The sequence below is a fragment of the Ixodes scapularis genome, unplaced genomic scaffold (assembly GCF_016920785.2).
Source record: "Ixodes scapularis isolate PalLabHiFi unplaced genomic scaffold, ASM1692078v2 PGA_scaffold1__304_contigs__length_218370807, whole genome shotgun sequence".
In the NCBI taxonomy this organism is placed as follows: domain Eukaryota; kingdom Metazoa; phylum Arthropoda; class Arachnida; order Ixodida; family Ixodidae; genus Ixodes; species Ixodes scapularis.
This window is the reverse complement of record NW_024609846.1, coordinates 13,354,822-13,372,613: the sequence shown is the minus strand read 5'-3', so window position 1 is coordinate 13,372,613 and position 17,792 is coordinate 13,354,822. Positions and strand designations below refer to the sequence as shown.

Below are 17,792 nucleotides of genomic sequence, written 5' to 3'. Positions count from 1 at the left end.
ACAGAACATTCGCTCAACGGAAGGATATATTCACTTTTTCTTTTTTTTTGCAACACTCATTTTAAGCAGACCCTTATTTTATAAACATAATATCTATAAAGAACACGCTAATAAGTTTGTGCCATATCATTTAGGGGAAATCAATAAAACAAAAGTGGAAGAAGAAAGGTTGTCACTCGCTGCAGGGAAGTACTCGCATATAAGTGGCGAGACGCGAGTACATCACTGGGAAAATATCACAATATTCAATGATGGCAATACCTCCTCTCGGTTTTAATTTGAAACACGACCCTGAAGAGCGTGTTCCAAACCACGTACCAGCGAGCCAACCGTCGAGAAATAAATAAATAAAACGCACACAGACATTTCGCTTCACGTGGTAGGAGACTTCTACTCTCTTGTGGCTTGTACGTTCTTGGCTTTTCTTTGGTAAAACACATTTTCTGCTCTTTCCCTGCCAAACATGCAAAGGCTCTACGAGCACAATTTGTGAGCCTGTTTTTTATTTAGCTTTTTCTAGGGACAACTTTGTTGTGAGATAGAATGCTCTAAAGCGATTTTGGCAAAAATCAAGTCTTTTTTGGTATAAGGGAAAATTGAATCCCCGTCTGGCTAATTTTCTTTAGGCAATCTGCCACATCTGATTCATTTTTTTTCCGTATCAGCGAGTTGACTGCAGATATTCGTAGTGATCGACCCCTAATCCGAGGATATCCAGGCCCCTACACATGGGGTAGCATAGTACCAGGGTGATTTATTTAGACAGAATAAATTCCTGACTAATAGTTCGATTGAAATACATTTGGTTATATTCGATCTGGAATCTACGACTTCGCCGATGAGGGCCCGCGGCGACTGCCAGCCATTTTGCCTATTGTCGAAAATATGAAGTCAGTATACTTGCAATTTTAATGTGCTAACGCACTGGCTTTGGTGCCAAACGAGAGATATTGTTCAAATCTGTCAATTTGAGCCATAAAAAGTGAGACAGCGAGCCTCATGCCCGTAACTTTGCCACCACTGCATCCCGAGCATGTCCTTAAAGTGTAGGGTGAGGAGTGGCCATAGGGTTGCTTGAAGAGCCAAGGGGTGGAGGCCAACTCCCTCCAGCTGTCAAAGCGTGATTGGAAACAAAAAACATGAAGGAATATTTTGAAGAGGGAATTCCGTACAGCGATGCATTTATCGATAATGTATGCAATTTGTTCAGGTAGCCGGAGCAGTGTGCACCTTTGGGGGTACCGTGTGACCTTGAATATAATTTGAAAAGTTTAGGAAGTGCAACTTAAAAATAAGTCCAAAGAATTTAACATTTTAGTAGGCAGGCCCGTATCACCAAAACCCCGTAAGAAATATAAGTAACATATCTGAACAAAAAGGCTGTCTGTGATGGTGCAGATATGATTAGAAGAATCAGTGATGACAGAGAGGTAGTACACACGAACGAGTACACGAGAACTAGAGTCAGGACGGAACAGCCAGCAGCCGGGGGCCAAGACTGAGCGTTTGGGACACGCGCCAATCCATGACTGGCCTACTTGGCGGCAAGTTAGAAGAAAGCCGCCTCAAATACGCTCCCAGAAGACTGCTTCCTGGAGGCTGCACCCCGACGTCCCACCACTCTGGTCAACCTACCTTCATCACTTCGCCCGGCTCAAACCTCACGGTTGTCAAGATAAAGACGACCCCCCTGCCCTGAATATTTGAACTCACCCGGAGTGAAGAAAAACAGGACTATCTTTTCTTTAAATGTTTAATTTAAAATTTATTTTATTTTTCATATTTTTTTAACATATAGCGGATATTATTACAGGGATAACCCTGGTTTCACAACGTTTTCCTTGTGGTTTTACAGCGTTCCGTTAGAGAGTGTAATAAATATTTGGACGCAAAATGTTTTGCTGCGAAGTCGTATTCTAGCCGTTAATGCAAACTTTTGACTAAGGGACCACTATTAAGATAAGAATGGACGGGAAGTCCATCGGGTGTCTCGCCTTCAGCGCAAGCTTCCTACCTTCGATAACGCCACAGCGTCTAGTGGACCTGGAGTGTTCAGCAAAATCCACAGCACGGCAGACACAAGCAAGTGCGTGCTGCAGGCGGGTCCTCCGGAAGACACTTTCTGCCGTTCTCAGGCTGGCAGTGGCTATAGAACTCGCATCTCGAAAAAAATATACGCAACCTTGTGATACGCGCCTCGACGCTGCTCAGAAAATGAAACTCACTTCATAGCATAAAATTACGTCTACTATGGTGCTTAAAGTGCCTACAGCATCCTCAAATGTGCTCCCTCGATTGCCAATTGATGACATCATAAACCGTCATGCTGTTTTTGTCTTGATGCATTAACAGCAGCCCAGGTGGATGTGCCAGACGCCTGTTCCTCTGCAAGTCACTCTGCAGCTTTACTGTCCACGAAAGCTTCGTCAGCCAGGGGTGGACACGCCGCGAAGACAGGAACACTCGTGTTCGATCGTGAGTTCTGCCGGAACCTCTACGACTAGAGCGAGAAGATTGCAGCATCCGACGGATGCTTGGATCGAATAGGACACTAAACAGACCTATGGAAGACGTGTTCTAGGTACCGTAATTCTACGCCTCATCAGAAATTTCCCAAGAATCCGCAAGACAAAGAGAGGTAAACTTCGGGGAATTTTCACCACATAAACAGCCTTTCGTTTACGTATTGTTTAATACATCTTAAGTACGATTTTACTAAGATAGCACGCATACACGATTCTTTTCTTGTAGAGTCTTTGCTCTGGTGTATATTGAAATAAAGTTGTCCACAAAATAAGAAACCTTCGTGAAAAGTAAAGGATCGTCGTCGAGACCACATGGTGAAGGTCCTCCGGACACGATGCCTTGTAGAAGCCAGATGCTTCCAGACAGCTGCACCATTGGACCGCCACTGTCACCCTGAAGAAAAATAGAATTACGTTTATGGAAAGTGCAATGATTTGTTTCGCTTACGCTACTTTAAGGTTTCTTGCATTCAAAATGAAAGTAGACATAGCCCTCATGTGAAGAAAATACCGCCAAATAAATTTGCAGATCCTATGCTTAATATGAACGAGAAATAGGAATTCTAATGCAATCGTTAGTCGGTTCATTTCGTGGTGCCATTGAGCTACCGAGCTCAAAATCAGCAGAACTGAGATTTGAAAGTTTCTCAGTTCGAGTTTTGATAGCCTAAGCCAGCGTACTTTGCTTTCATTAAAGTTTAGAATTCTAAGTAATCGCGAAACGGGAAGATCAGAAACTAAAAAAAAAAAAAAATTAAGTTCTAAAATCGTTATAGTACAGAACTAAACACACTTTAAAATATATATAAACATTATTATTATGATTCATGCGGTATGAAGTGGCCTTGGAAATTTATGTTTAGGAATCTCTCCTTTCTAAGAGGCTATATTAAATCTTAATAAGGCTGTTTGTTGGTATGTTCTACTGTAGATCGTTTTGTCTTTAAGAGAAACAATCTTCCATAAAACGACATCTATACCTCTAGGGGGCACCCTTTAACCCTTCTTAATTAGAATAAAAAGATTGACTAGTGTAGATGGGCAGGTATAACAATGCAGAATAAACATGGACCGATAAATAGAGACAAAATGAACTCACAACTGAAGGTTTATTAAAAATAATATGCCATTAGTACCGCCTATCTGGATGTTCCCTTTCTGTCAGGGGAAGTGACGGCGTACTCATACATGTCCTCTCCTCTTGCTGTTTGATGCAAAATACCTCGTAAATTTCTCGAGCTGTTCTATCTGCGCAAGTCCCGAGAAAGGTTGTTATCTCTAATTCCAGGTCGCATGGGTAAACTTATCGGAATGCACTACCAGAGTGCGCTACGGTGACTATATTGTTGACCAGGCATGTTCTCATGCCCTCTCGTTTATGGTCCTCACCGTTTAAACGAGAGCGCAAGAGAACATGCTTGGTCTACAAAACAGTCGTCGTCGGGCAATCTGGTAGTGCGCTGAGATAGGTGCCCAGCGACCTGGAACTGGAAAGAACAGCAAATTTCGGGAGTTACACAGAGCAAACAACCCGATATATTTACGAGGCATTTTGCTTCATAAAGCAAGTGTATCTTCGCGCCGTCGCAATAGCTGACATACAGCGTTTTTCCTCTTGAGCGAGCACCCAGATAGTCAGTACTAATTATATCCTGCTATCAATAATATTTCCGTTGTTAGTGCGGTTAATCTTTCTACCTCATGGTTTCTGTTTATTCGGTGCTTTTCTTTTAAACGCATTTTAGTACTTAACCTTACTATAAGCTCATTAAAATATACTGTATATTTCTAATTTTATAATATGTACACTAATATTCGTACTAAAAATATTGAAGTCTTCTGAAATAAAATCTTTCGCCTCTTAATTGAGTATTATCTTACGCCGTCAATTTTACAAACCAATTCTTTGAAAAAGTGTTTTATGAAAAAAAAAATTCAGTTAAATTGAAAGTACATTCTGCTTTGCGGTTTTTGATTAATTACTACCTTCGAAAAAAGATTTTGACGTTCATGACTACTCTGTCACTGATATACGCCGGGTAGGGTCTTTCTAATAACTGCAATATCTGTAAGTTGCAGGAACGATAGCTTACTTTGCAAGATGATCCAAAGTCGTGACCAGAGCAAATAACACTTTCAGGAATCTGGCCTTTGTAAACTTGGTTGCACGTTTTGTTTGATACGATTTTCGTGCGGAATTGTTTCAAATACGGGGACAGCTCTCGTCCTTGATCTGCATTATTATAATGCATCGAAATCAATAAACACATAAAATAGTTAGCTTAAATGTTGTATATTTGTGAGTTCCCAACAAGCTTTCTTTAAGGATCATGAAAAACTTCCACATTAAAGATGTTTGGATGTTAATGTTATCCCGCTTTGTCTCAGAAGCGTTTAGAAGTTGCGCGAAAGTGAAACCTTACTGGCTGGAAGAAAAAGAAAAGAGTCTGGATTATTTTGGTTATTTCGTTAAACGTCCACATAAAACAGAAGCACATATGTGAAAATCAATAATGCACAACAACCATTAATATAGGCTAGGCACGAATAAACTTGCTGAAAATAAACACAGACGAAGAACAAGAATATAATATATCTAAAAAAAAATCTGTGCTCAAACTTTCGGGGTAAATTATCTTATCGTTCTTCGTCACATTTGTATTTAATTCCTGGCATGTCCTGCTAAGTTACCATGTGTGTGCTATAAAATGTAGTGCACCAAAATGCTTTGGCTAGAAAAGAAGCAGATAAATTCGAGTCCATTATTTTTGTAAAGAGGTATTTCATAAACTAGAGTAAAGCAATTTTGTTAGCAAAAATCTAAATATGAGAAAGCGAGACAAACAACAATACGGAAATAACCAACAAAAAACAGTCGCGTAAAAACATTTTGCTTTTTTAGTTGTGGTAGTGCAGAAGTATTTAAAATGTCACAAACTATTGAGTCATAGATTGCCCTCCTTAATTTGCAGAAAAGCACCTAAGCAAAACCTTCTACAGTTCCGTACATTTAAATACTGGCTTAATAATATTTAAAGCTAGAACACAGTGAAGATAAAACTACAGGTAAGACTACAGGAGCATATTTTATCTATAATTATTTTTGCGTATTTAAACGTACTCTAATTTAAAAAAATAAAGATGTTAAGTTGGACTTATTTTTCGGTGCTTAGAAGAACTAAGCACCTTTTCTTGGCTCTACTTGTTTGAAGAAATGATTGATATGTGAAATGTTGCTTGTAAACTTTTATCTCCATTCCGGGATAGTATTCGAATTGACAATATTTTTTTTTTTTATTTCAGAGATAAATATTCCAGATAGAGGGATTATTCTTTTCAAAACTACTCCACGATTGACTTTTCTAAATTGGTTTGGAACGATACGAACACGGCTACCGACGTCTGCGGACTGCTCAACCCGTGCATGTCGTCGAGCTCTTCTATTCTTATGAGTACGAGTCGTTGGGCGTTCACCGAGGTGTTTAGGTGTTAACAAGCATCTGTCTCAAGTACGCGCATTCGGAAGCGCTGTGCGGGTTCTTGTTTTCATAGCGGGACTGCACCTAAGCCCAGCGTCCCACGTCGAATATGTTGAATAATCTTTCTTGATTCGTTCGTTTGCGCTCAGTGATGCAGAATAAAGATGTTGGTTTCCGCTGCTCTGTGCGTTGTAAAACCCCCGTGACAGCAATCATGCATGGTGAAATTATCGATAAGATACACAGGCAGGAATGTGCGATTCCTTTGGCTGGAGGCAGTAGGGCGTTGGGCTCGGATCAAGTTTTTCTAGGTTTGTTCCCGTCATTTCGCTTCGAAATGAAAGTAGCTCCTACGTTTTGCACTGCAACTGGCATGCCAACGCGAATATATGTGTTTAGGTCGCGTTCTTATCGTGCGACATGATGCTCACCCACCTTGCTCCCATACTCCATTCCAAAGGAATAACAACAAGAGAGAAAAGCTGGAAGGACTGCATATGTATTTTGTTGATATTTTTTGTCCTCTCGGTCGCTTTATACCGCGTATCGACAGACTCTGGCAGACGCTTGTATTGAACCGTGGATCGTGCATGATGAAACGCTAGAACGTGGCTTTTATGATCGTGTTTTGCGACCGCTGTAGACGTTTTTAGACGGGGGCGAAATAGTAGACGGAGAAGGGTGGAAACGGACGCCGACGGGCAGATTTCATTTCCCCTCCTAGGCATCACAGGGGGCAATAGACGGCGGTGGAATAACACACGATGCCGGAGGCTGCTGCGCCTGTGCTTGAAGGGCGCACCAGATTTCGCGAAGGGGAGACACCAGGCTTGCGAGCATGTTCGTCCGAGAAGCCAAGCTAATCCAGTAGTAATAGAAGGGGGCCACTGAACTGTGGGCTGTGCTTAGAACTGCCCATGACCTCCACCGAACTTTAGTCTAATAACGTAAATGTTCCACAAAAAAAATGTCTTTCGTAGACAATTAAATTATTAAAAAAACATTAAACAATATTTAAATCCACCTAAACCTTTATGAAAAAAAAAGAAAAACAAATGTTTCTCCTTTTATGTTAATTTTGCATTAAACCCGACGTCAACGCGGAAGTTCGTACTTTTCGGTACTTACTCTGAAATCGTCCCCAGCCAGTAACATATGTTTCAGAATTCACAACAATCTCCGCCATGTTTTGAGGCAGACACACTGGCAATATAGTTTCGGTGAACTTGACTTTTTCTCGCAGAGTTAGCACTGCGATGTCATTCTGAAAGTAAGAGCAACTACCGGTGACACAGAGTTCTAAAGATATGCAATTAGACCTAGGACGCTTCTTCAACGTGAATTTTAACATTGAGTTCTGGGGAGGAAGTAGCTTGTCATATTGTTTCTTCAACTTTTTTTTTTCCAAGTTCCCTTACCGCTTTGAAAGAAAATAAACGTACCAATAATAATATATGAAAAGACTTGCAAGTTTGGAAAATGTTAGCCCTAAATAAACACACTACTTTTTGACGTTGAGCATAACATAATCACGTGAAACGCCATGCTGAATATTACAGGGGATATTGTATTATGCTAAACATATGTCTCAAGGAAGCGGTTGACCAGAATCAAGCGACTGGTTCTCTCAAGTGCTTTGCAGAGAAGTAAACGCATCGGACTTTTTAGAGCTGTTAAAAACTCAAAACATCTACGGTGAGTCATACGTTTCTAATCACAGTCTGTATTTTAGCTCATAACTAGTAATGCAATATTATCGATAGTACTATCAATAGTATTGATAGTCGCCAGAAATCTGACTATCGATAGTACTATCGATAGTCGACTATCGAAAAACTATCGAGGGTACTATCGATTGTCGACTATCGAAAAACTATCGGAAAATTATCGATAGTCGACTATCGTAAACCTATCGATGGTACTGTCGACGATTTGCTATCGATAGTTTTGCAACACTAGTAGCTTGCGTTGCTCCCTCTTCTCTTTCTATCGCTTTATTTTTTTCAAATGGGACACCAGCTAGCCCAGGCAGTTACTGTGCCATCATTGGTTCAGCTTTTAGTGATGGCGAAGACGAGAGTTTGGGCGAGGAGTGGAGAAAGGGAGGCGAGTGGCGGTGCGGCAACTGTGTTCGCTCTATAGTTCGTTGCAACTGAAGAAGGTAGGGCCAGGGTAAGACGGGACGGGGGAGAGGAAGCAGAAAAAACGCTGAAGAGATGGGAAAACCTCTTCTCTTTAGTGTTCCGTCGGCTTCCTCCTCCCCGGCCCGTCTTACCATCCCCTTACCTTCTTGAATTGTGACGGATTATAGTGGTGCAAAACTAACAATAGCACTATCAATAGTATCGATAGTCGTTAGAAATCTAACTATTGATACTAAAAAAACTATCGATAGTCAGAGAAAGTATAGTAAGGGTGCAGGCGAGGTGGTGAATGTTAACCATGTTCAATAACCTGAGACTGGGGCAGATGGGAACAAATAACTCGAAGGTACAGAAAAGGACAAGACGACGTCTCAAACTCAGCTACCAGGTTTATTTAGTCCGCCTCCTTATATAGCTCACCATCAACCACCACCAACACAAAGGGGCAACCTCTACAGAGGGCGTGGAAGCACGCACACTACACACATTGTCAACTTTTAGAGCGCAGCTCTTAGGCGCCCGTTTCCGGCTTGAGCGGCGTCGGCGTAACCGCGCGGTGCATTATGGGAAATGTCCTATAATGCACCGCCCGAGCCCCCCGGGGTCACGTGACCCCCTCCCCCCGAGGTCACGTCACCCCCCCCCCCCCTCCCCAGGTCACGTGACCCCCACCCCCGAGGTCACGTGACCGCCCCCCCCCCCTCCCCGGAGGAGATTCAAGAATGAGAGGAAGAGGAGGATAAGGAGGTGAGGAGGAGGGAGGAGGTGCTTACCCTCCCCTCAGTACCCTTCCATCATTCTCCTCAAGAGCTGCGCCCAATTCGGCGTTACACGGAGTTGTAAACGGCTTTGACTTTCTTTTCTTCTAACCCTGCAGTTTTTGAGCGGGACGGCCTTGGGTCTCCGGCCTGGCTTCATGGAAGCGAACCTGTCTGGAATAAAGGATCCTACCGACCTGGATGGCATCTCTCCTTTCATCGACGTTTCCTGTACCACAAACGAAGACAAGCGCCAGGCAACCGAGGCAATCAACTTTTCCGTTATCAACCAGCTTCACCTCGGTCATTCCGGAACAGCCACATCAACACCCGCATCATCGCATTGGCCCAGGAGGCCGGCCTCGTCACCGCGGATCGTCAGAGCGCATGGAAGCACGCACACGATGCACATCGTCAACTTTTTTCTTCTAACCCTGCAGGTTAGTAGCCATGACGGTTCTTATTGTTTTAATTCTACTGACGTCTGTCTAATAGTGCTTCCATGCCCAGAAGCTTTGGTGAATTCGTTCACTGTTGTTGTTGCTGCTTGGAGGTAATGTCGAGACTAACCCCGGACCAACTAGTATTGAACTACCTAAGCAGCTTGATGAAATGATGCGGGTGTTGCAGGATACAAATGCGCGAACTCAGAGGGTTGAGGAAGGGCAAAGTAGTATACTGAGCTTTATTAACGAACTACAACAAACCCACAACAGCCACAAGTCACGGTGAAAAATATCAGTCGAAGGGTTTCTGCGACTGAATTGAAGTCACCTTCAATCGATGTATTACACCGCCAGTTGGCTGGTGCCAGCCAATGTGCTCAGCGCATGCAAAACGAAAATCATGCTTTGCGCAGTAGATTAGACGAGATCTGGACCAGTCACGCCGGGATAATCTTGTATTTCATGGTGTAGACGATTGCCTTGGGGAATCCTGGGCCCAGGCGGAAGCGGAGGTGGTTTGTTTACTTTCAGATTTAGGATCCTGTATTATATCGCGTGAACAAATCCTGCGTGCTCATCGCTTGGGGCCTCTTATAATGGGAAGGCGTCGTCCTATTTCAGTGAAATTTCAGTCTTTTAAATCTAGAGAAAGTGTCCTGCAAGCCAAGTTAAAATTAAAAACCAGCCCTATTTCTGTTTCAGAAGGTTTTAGCTTTTCAACTTGTTTAGCCCGGTGCAAACTACTGGAGTATGGACAGAGCCAGGAAAACCAGTTTAAGCTAAGTTAAAAGAAACGTTTTGTTCCTATGTTCACAATGAAATCGAAGACTGTATTTATAAAGTAGTCATGCCTCGTCGCGAGGTTTCTTCTGTGACACCACTATCCGGTTTGCAAACAGCGTCTACTTCTATGTAAACGTAACAATCAGCATCAGGCAGAAAAGTGGTTTGGCCCTTTTTTAAGCATTTCCGTTTTATTTACAAACATTCACAGTCTAATCCGTAAACGAGATGAATTGTGCTCAGTTGCTGACTCATGCGACGCCGACGTCATTGCTCTCACAGAGATATGGCTTTCTAGCAGTTGTCTGGTAGCCAGTTGTTTCATTGTAAAAAATGTTTCAATAAATTTCGCTGCGACAGGCATGAGAGAAGTGGCGGTGGTGTTTTGTTGCCGGTTGCTGGCTCATTAGTTTCTTACCCTCTCATTGTAGCTTGTGAACTAGAGCTTTTTGGGGTTTGCGTTTCCTTTAAACATAAACAAACGATAATGGGTGAATGTTATCGACCACCCACTAGCAGTTGTTAATTTATGAATTTGTTATATAATTGCGTTAACTAAATCACCGTCCAATATCCAAGAAAGCCAATCATATTAATGGGTGATTTCAATTACTTCAACATTTTCTGGTCTAATATATGTCCTGTTTGAACCCGTTCTCATCTGAAGCTAACGAGTTTATTAAACTCTGTTCTTATTTTAACCTTTCTCAACTTGTCTCAGAGCCCACGAAGGTTACAAACCTTTCATCAAACATACTCGATCTCGTATTAACAACGCATTCGAGCGTCATATCATCACTAACATACCTGCCGTGTGGCAGTGACCATTCAGTTCTTCACTTTCCTTAAATATCCCATTCGTAGCGCCTAAAATTTACATAACATTAATCCGTGACTACAGCAGAGCTGGTTTTACGTTAATTAACTTGTACCTGTCTGAGTTCCCTTGTGATTACTTACCTGAGTTATCAAAGCCCTCCATTGAGTCTAACCGGATGGTATTTAAAAAGGTTGTTTTAATATTAATTGAAAAATACATACCATCAAGGAAGATTCGTTGCAACACTAACTCGCCTTGGTTTAACTCTAATCTCAGGCGCCTGCGAAATAGTAAAAAAAAGACTGTTTCGCGCTGCCAAACGATTATCCGCTGATGCATGGTGGGCTGCGTACAAAACTGCAGATCAAGAATATACATCAGCTCTTACGGAAGCTTAATCACATTTTTTAATCATACACTAAATATCATATTGTCAACTAATCCTAAACAATTTTGGAATGTAGTTAATCTCAAGTGTCAGTCCACATTGTTCTTCAATCATCTGACGGTATAGATATACCAGTAACTGAAAGTGCAAGTGCATTAAATGATGTTTTTAGTTGGTCATTTACAACCTCTGATGTTAACCAAGTACCGGTCTTGTCATTTTTTTATTTTTTGCCTATGGACCGAGTGGCAGTTGACGCGATTGGTATTGCTGGCATTATTACTAATATGAAGCTTTCGTCCTGCGCCGGAATAGATGGAATTAACAGCAAGTTCTTACAAATTGTAATATTTATTGTTCAATATTTTTTTCAAAACTTTATATGCAGTCTTTTAACCATGGCGTAGTCCCGAGCGATTGGGTGGTTGGGAAGGTTAAATAAACGTTTACATAAATCTGGCGAAAGACAAAACCCATCCAATTATCGACCAATTTCTTTAACATGTGTGCCATGTAAAACACTTCAACACGTCATTTACTCACAGTTGATAAATTATCTTAAAACTAATGACTTCTTCACAAGTTCACAAGATGGCTTTCAAAAATTTTTTTATGTGAGACGTAAATACTATTTTCTACGCATGGTCTCCATAATTCTCTTGATAATCATAATAAGACCGATTGTGTTTTTTTAGATTTCTCAAAAGCCTTCGACAAAGTTTGCCACAAACTCCTTCTTCATAAACTACAATCACTTAACATTGACTACTGTATATTAAACTGGATTCATGCCTTTTTAACTAACCGCCCAGAATTCGTTGCCGTTAATAATACAAATTCGTGTACTGTTCAAGTAACCTTGGGCGTCCCACAGGGATCAGTGCTTGGTCCGCTCCTCTTTCTTATTTACAATAAGGATTTGGTGCAGAACTTGTCGTCCTCTATTTGCCTCTTTGCTCAGGATTGCGTAATCTACCGGAAAATAACTGATATATCTGACTCTATTCTACAATCTGACCTTAATCGTATATCACTGTGGTGTAACCAGTGGCTAATGGAATTGAACACTAACAAAGGCAAATCGATGAGAGTGTCAGGTGCTCAATCGGTGTGTTATACTTATCCTCAAAACAGTAATCCCCTCGCTTCAGTGTCTGTTTACACATATCTTAGTGTTCATATAACTTGTAACCTTTCTTGGAAGATTCATATTGAATATGTAATTAACAGTGCTAACCGTATGTTAGGACACTTAAGAAAAATATTTTTCCTCGCTCCGTCTTCATTAGAACTAACCATGTACAAAACACTAATCCCTCAAAAATTGCAATATGCTGCTGCTGTGTGGAACCCCGCTCACTCGTCACTAATTGCTCATGTTGAATCCATTCAAAACCGCTCAGCTCGTTTTATATTGACAAACTATCATCGTACTGGCAGCGTTACTACCATAAAACATACTTTAGGTCTGCCGTTACTAACTCACAGCCTAAAAATCTCTCGTTTGGTTCTTTTCCATAAAAATTTCATCATATTGTTACCCTTCGTCATAAACTAATTACTCGACCATTCTACATATCTGCTCGCATTGATAATAGCCATAAGGTTGGTATTCCAAATTTTAAAACTTCATCATTTCAATATGTTACAAACATCTACAGACTTGAACCACCTTCCCGCCTCGATTGCTAACATTACTAATATTGTTTTGTTTAAAAATGCTATTACTAATATGTGTACTTTATAGTTAATATTTTACAGCTCTCTCCCCTCTTCAATGTACTTACCTTGAGGGTATTTGAAATAAATGAAATAAATAAACCAGTTCAAGCGCCAAACCCTCCAATCGGCCACTACCTACAGAAAGGGGCAACTTCTAAACAGTCCAAACGCCAAAGCCTCTAATACACAAAGTAGTACTGTGGACGGCCTTCATGCCGATTCACAAAGATAACTCTACAATCTCACCCAAAATTTAACAAAAGAATCAGTACCTATTCCATTACAAAAACACAAACAATGTTTTCTTTACGCACACAAAAAAAAAACTTTTTTGCCAGCGATTAAGGGATGACACACGCTTAATCTAAAACGGGGCAAAGGTACACACATAAAAAAAAAAATTATATTAAAAAAAAAATTTTTAATTTTTACCGAACTGTAACAAAGCCTGACTTATGCAATTGCCTAGAGATTTTATCCGCACAGTCTTCCCTACTAGTCTTTTTGCATCATTCCTCTCCTTGTGGATGATTTCTGTCTCCGACCAAATCGCAGTGCAGTCGTTACATTGGTGTACATGTTTTGCGATTTCTGAGTTCGGTGCATTGTTGTTCACGTTTTTTTTTCTTTTTCGTTCATTTAATTTGTCGTTGATACATCGTGATGTCTGTCCTAATTATCTAAACCCGAATTCCAGTGGTATCTCATACACAACACCACTCTCGCAATTTACGGATTTTTCTCGATGGTTCTTTTCGCAGTTATTCGCACCTTTTTGAGATGGCGTCAATCTACTGAGTTTAAAATCCGAGCTAAAGAGCGTGTCTACTGATTGGAGGGTTTGGCGTTGGAACTGGTTAAATGTTGCCCCTTTGTGTTGGTGGTGGCTGATTGTGGGCTATAAAAGGAGATGGACTAAATAGACCTGGTAGCTGAGTTTGAGACGTCATCCGGTCCTTTTCTGTTCCTTCAACTTATTTGTTGACTTCTGCCCCAGTATCAGGTTATTCAACATGGTTATCGATAGTCGACTATCGAAAAACTATCGATAGTACTATCGATAGTTCTGAGACACTATATCGATAGTCTTGGAAAAACTATAAATTGTATTGATAGTCAATTTATCGATAATTTTGCATCACTACTCATAACGTGTTTATTAAAAAAAATCACTTTCCAAGACACATGCATTTTTGGTCGACACACCTACGCTGGGAATTTATATTTGAAAGGGTAAATTGCGTCCCCTATGTGACAAGAACTTAAAGGTGTTCGAACTTTCCGAAATGAGTACCGTGTTGGGCGGCCGGTATAGCGGATGGGCGCATATTTCCTCCACGAGGTAAGACTCCTCTCCAGCGTCTTCCGTGTCCCTCATGTGAGCACCAAGGTGGACACGGATCGTGGCTGGGCTTTTATTTCTGCACAATAGAGAAGGAGCAACGCTCATGCGTGAATCAAAGTCGAAACTGCAAAAGGTCTCACTCAGACCTAACAGAGATTCATAAAGGTCATGCGGACAGCAAGTCGTTTCTTCTTTTGCAGGGGTTGCGGTGACGTCAGAACAATGCCGAGTTCTGATTGGCTCTCATTGGAAATATCTTAGACATACCTGAATGCTAAAAGCCTTGAGATCTACTCACTATTTCTTTCAGTCAGCCAAGAAGAGCTCGGCGTTCTGGCATCATCGCAACCCCTATGCAAAAAGCAGACGAACTGGCTCTCCGCATACGTCTTACGGCTGCCATTCCACGTCGCAAAGCAAAAACTCCTTAAAGCTAACGGCTTCTATGGTATGTAGTAGAATTACGAAAACAGAATATTAATTTAAGAAAGAATGTGACAAAAACTCAGATGTTTTGCCCTCTATACAGACGGCGTCACATTTATACACAAACGGTATGACGAGGAGGGCTTGCGTGTCTGGAGCACTTACCAAATGCCAGGAAATGTTTCACGCGGTGGTAGGTGCCTTCAAAATACCTCTGGTGAGGAAATTTGTACTTCCATCTATTCGGATAACAAGTTCGAAACAATCAAAGGCAAGGATATGTGGTGTAGGGGCTAGTACACCTCTATGGTAGTTTCTGAGTTCACGTTCCTGGAGAACTCGAAGACGACCAGTCAGGGCGAACAGTATAAAGATGCCAGCAAATGACGAAGCTAAGAATACAACTAAATGTGAAAATATGCAATGTTTGCAAGTACAAGGCTCAAGTGAAACGTCACGTTTATAGTTGCGCAGAGCGCTAAGATTTTTTTCATCGTATTCGGAGCTTCGTCGTTTGCTTGGATATTTCCTTCGTTGGCTACGTTCGCGCTCTTTAGAAAAATTAAAGTGACATGCGCCAGGGGAAAGTTTTAAAAAAATTATTTACGATAACTTAGTCAAACGTTCAGTAGATAATGCTCCATCTTCTCTTTGTAAATCTTGCGTTAGATATAATAACGCTTGTTTATTATTTTCTGGATCTAATGCACGTTCAGAAGAAAAAAAGCACGCTCTCGCGCACACGTAGGACATGACAACAGCCTTAAACGAGCCTAGAAAAATATACCAATCTCCTTTTTTAAAGCACTTAGTGCATAAAACAACAAGATTAAGGTGTGGGGATTCTTTTTATTTTAAAATAATAAAAAATGATAAAAATAACGTCATTCTCAAGTGGCTAAGAAAAGATTCCAAAATGTTTCTTAAATATAAAAAAATTACGATTTTTACCAAACCTAGATCGTTGAATGCTACTTATTCTAAAATGTTTGCATGCCAAATTTGATTAGAATAAAACGGTATTAAGAACAAAGGTTCTCCTGCGATTATTGTGAAGGTGCTCCAAATGTACATGAAAAGAAAAAAAAAAACATGTTCCAAATTACAATATTACCATAGATGAGTGGTGATACGCTTTCGCGGCGAGACGTGTTGCCGGGTTCACCGCTTTCTTGGAGACCACCACTGCTATCGTCCCAACCTCTTTGCATTATCAATGCATAAGGCGTGTTTAACTGGGGCGAATGAATAAGGGTGACGCGTCGGTACAATTGTGCCGAAGAGTGAGTTAAAAGGCTGGTACACCTCATGCAATAAGCATTTATGGGATTTTTCAGAGTCATTAGGGTTTAGTGACGTTTCCTTTTGGTTGTAAAATGAGGCGTCCGTGTTCCTAAGTAAGGTTGCCATAAAGAGCGTAATATCTTATGTAAACATACATTTTTTTCTTGCCATGAAATCTTTGGTTGTGCATTCAATATTGAACACAACGTGCTTCTTTTATTATAAAAAATAAGTACGAGATGTGAGGGGTGCTTGAGAGCGTACGAGGATATCTTAAAAAGTCTTCCCTACCGAAAAACTTAGTATAACCTTTCGCTGTCTGGACTATGGAACTGGAAATCTAGCTGGATTCTTTCTGGATTTCCAGTTTTTAGAAAATGGAAATTTTTAGTTTTTAACAGATTTCCCGTTTCATAATCCAGATAGGGAAAGTTATACTGGTATTTTCGGTAAGGTTATCATTTAGTACTCAATGATTTTAATATAAATAAAGCACGCTGTAATCAATACTCAATTCATGACCAAGGATTTCTCAGGTATTAGAGTTTCGCGTGTGTACGTCGTCCAGTAGAGTTTTAATTGCATAATTAATGTCATGCCTCATGAAACAATATTCGCATGCAAAACGCGCAGATGTAATATATGGATTCTATAGAAAAGAGGCACAATCAGATAGAAAGGTACTCACAACAGACAATGTCGGGCGGTTACCACGTGCTTCTCAGATACCAGAGCACCCGAACATATAAAGAACGGAAAGAGCGCATTGGTGTATATCCCAGCGTGCCAGGGCCAGCTGCCCGGCACGGCTTCGCGTCCACCGTAAATGCGGTCTTCTTCGTCGAGGACACGTTGAATCCGAGGACGACCACATGGTTCTAGAAAACACGAGGACTTTCGTTAATGAACTTTATATGTACAAGCGAAAGTACCCACGTGATATACGTGGGACTTCACACGAGCGACAGTAAACTGATGTAGTCAAAGGATTTTGATTCAAAGCTAGGAAATCTCACAATTTTCCCATATTTCATACTGTAATCGGAATTCATCACAGTCTGCTTTCTATATACCTTTTTATCGCTTATCAACCGCGCGAAAAATTCCGAGTCACTGAGCTGGGGAAGCTCGCGCATCGTCTGATAAACCGCAAAGCAGATCAACACCGCTTGCTTTGAAGGCGTTGCACAGCCCAGCAGACAAAGATGGAAGCGCACAGAAGGCGATTTTTGCAAAAGTCTGCAATTTATGTCATGGATGAGGAAAGAATATTAAAACAGGGACAACACAACCACATCTCTCAACTAGCAACAGACGAGTAAACTTTCAACAGCGAGCAGCCGACTATACCCAGTAGGAGTAGGGGATAGAAGGGGGAGAGAAGGAACGATAAGAAAAGCGAAGTGCAAGTCAGGGTGGTAGGGTTATCTCGGATTTTAAACATTCAACCTCACTTTTCGTCAGCAGGAGGGAAGGGTGTGACACGTTGTTTTTTGCTGTGGTCATGGCGAATGATTCTATGATTTCCCTGCCGAATCTGCTGTTATGCCCCCCATGACTTTTGTGTCATCAAAGAGGGGATAACAACACAAACACGAACGGGCATGCATATCATCCCATATTCATAAATGCCCGTTCGTTTTTGCGTTGTCATCCCCTCTTTGATGACACA

At 41.2% G+C, this 17,792-nt stretch overlaps 1 protein-coding gene across 1 annotated transcript; it reads right to left on the bottom strand.

Moving 5' to 3' along the window:
* Nucleotides 1-1,739: 1,739 nt before the first annotated feature.
* On the bottom strand, nucleotides 1,740-16,992 carry LOC120841177 (vitamin K-dependent protein C-like). Its single transcript, XM_040212039.3, has 5 exons — nucleotides 16,809-16,992; nucleotides 14,360-14,486; nucleotides 7,133-7,268; nucleotides 4,619-4,758; nucleotides 1,740-2,919 (listed from the first exon to the last, which is right to left on the bottom strand). The coding sequence occupies exons 2-5, from the start codon at nucleotides 14,441-14,443 to the stop codon at nucleotides 2,716-2,718; spliced, it is 564 nt and encodes a 187-aa protein (XP_040067973.2). The 5' UTR covers nucleotides 14,444-14,486; nucleotides 16,809-16,992; the 3' UTR covers nucleotides 1,740-2,715.
* Between the last annotated feature and the right edge of the window lie 800 nt (nucleotides 16,993-17,792).

Bases quoted from the DNA above. Each gene is read 5' to 3' on its own strand.
- LOC120841177 (XM_040212039.3), bottom strand. From the start codon at position 14,443: ATGAGGGACACGGAAGACGCTGGAGAGGAGTCTTACCTCGTGGAGGAA. The intron at 7,269-14,359 runs GTACTCATTTCG...TCTTACTTTCAG, and splicing joins TATACCGGCCGCCCAACACG to AATGACATCGCAGTGCTAAC. The intron at 4,759-7,132 runs GTAAGTACCGAA...ATAATAATGCAG, and splicing joins TGGCTGGGGACGATTTCAGA to ATCAAGGACGAGAGCTGTCC.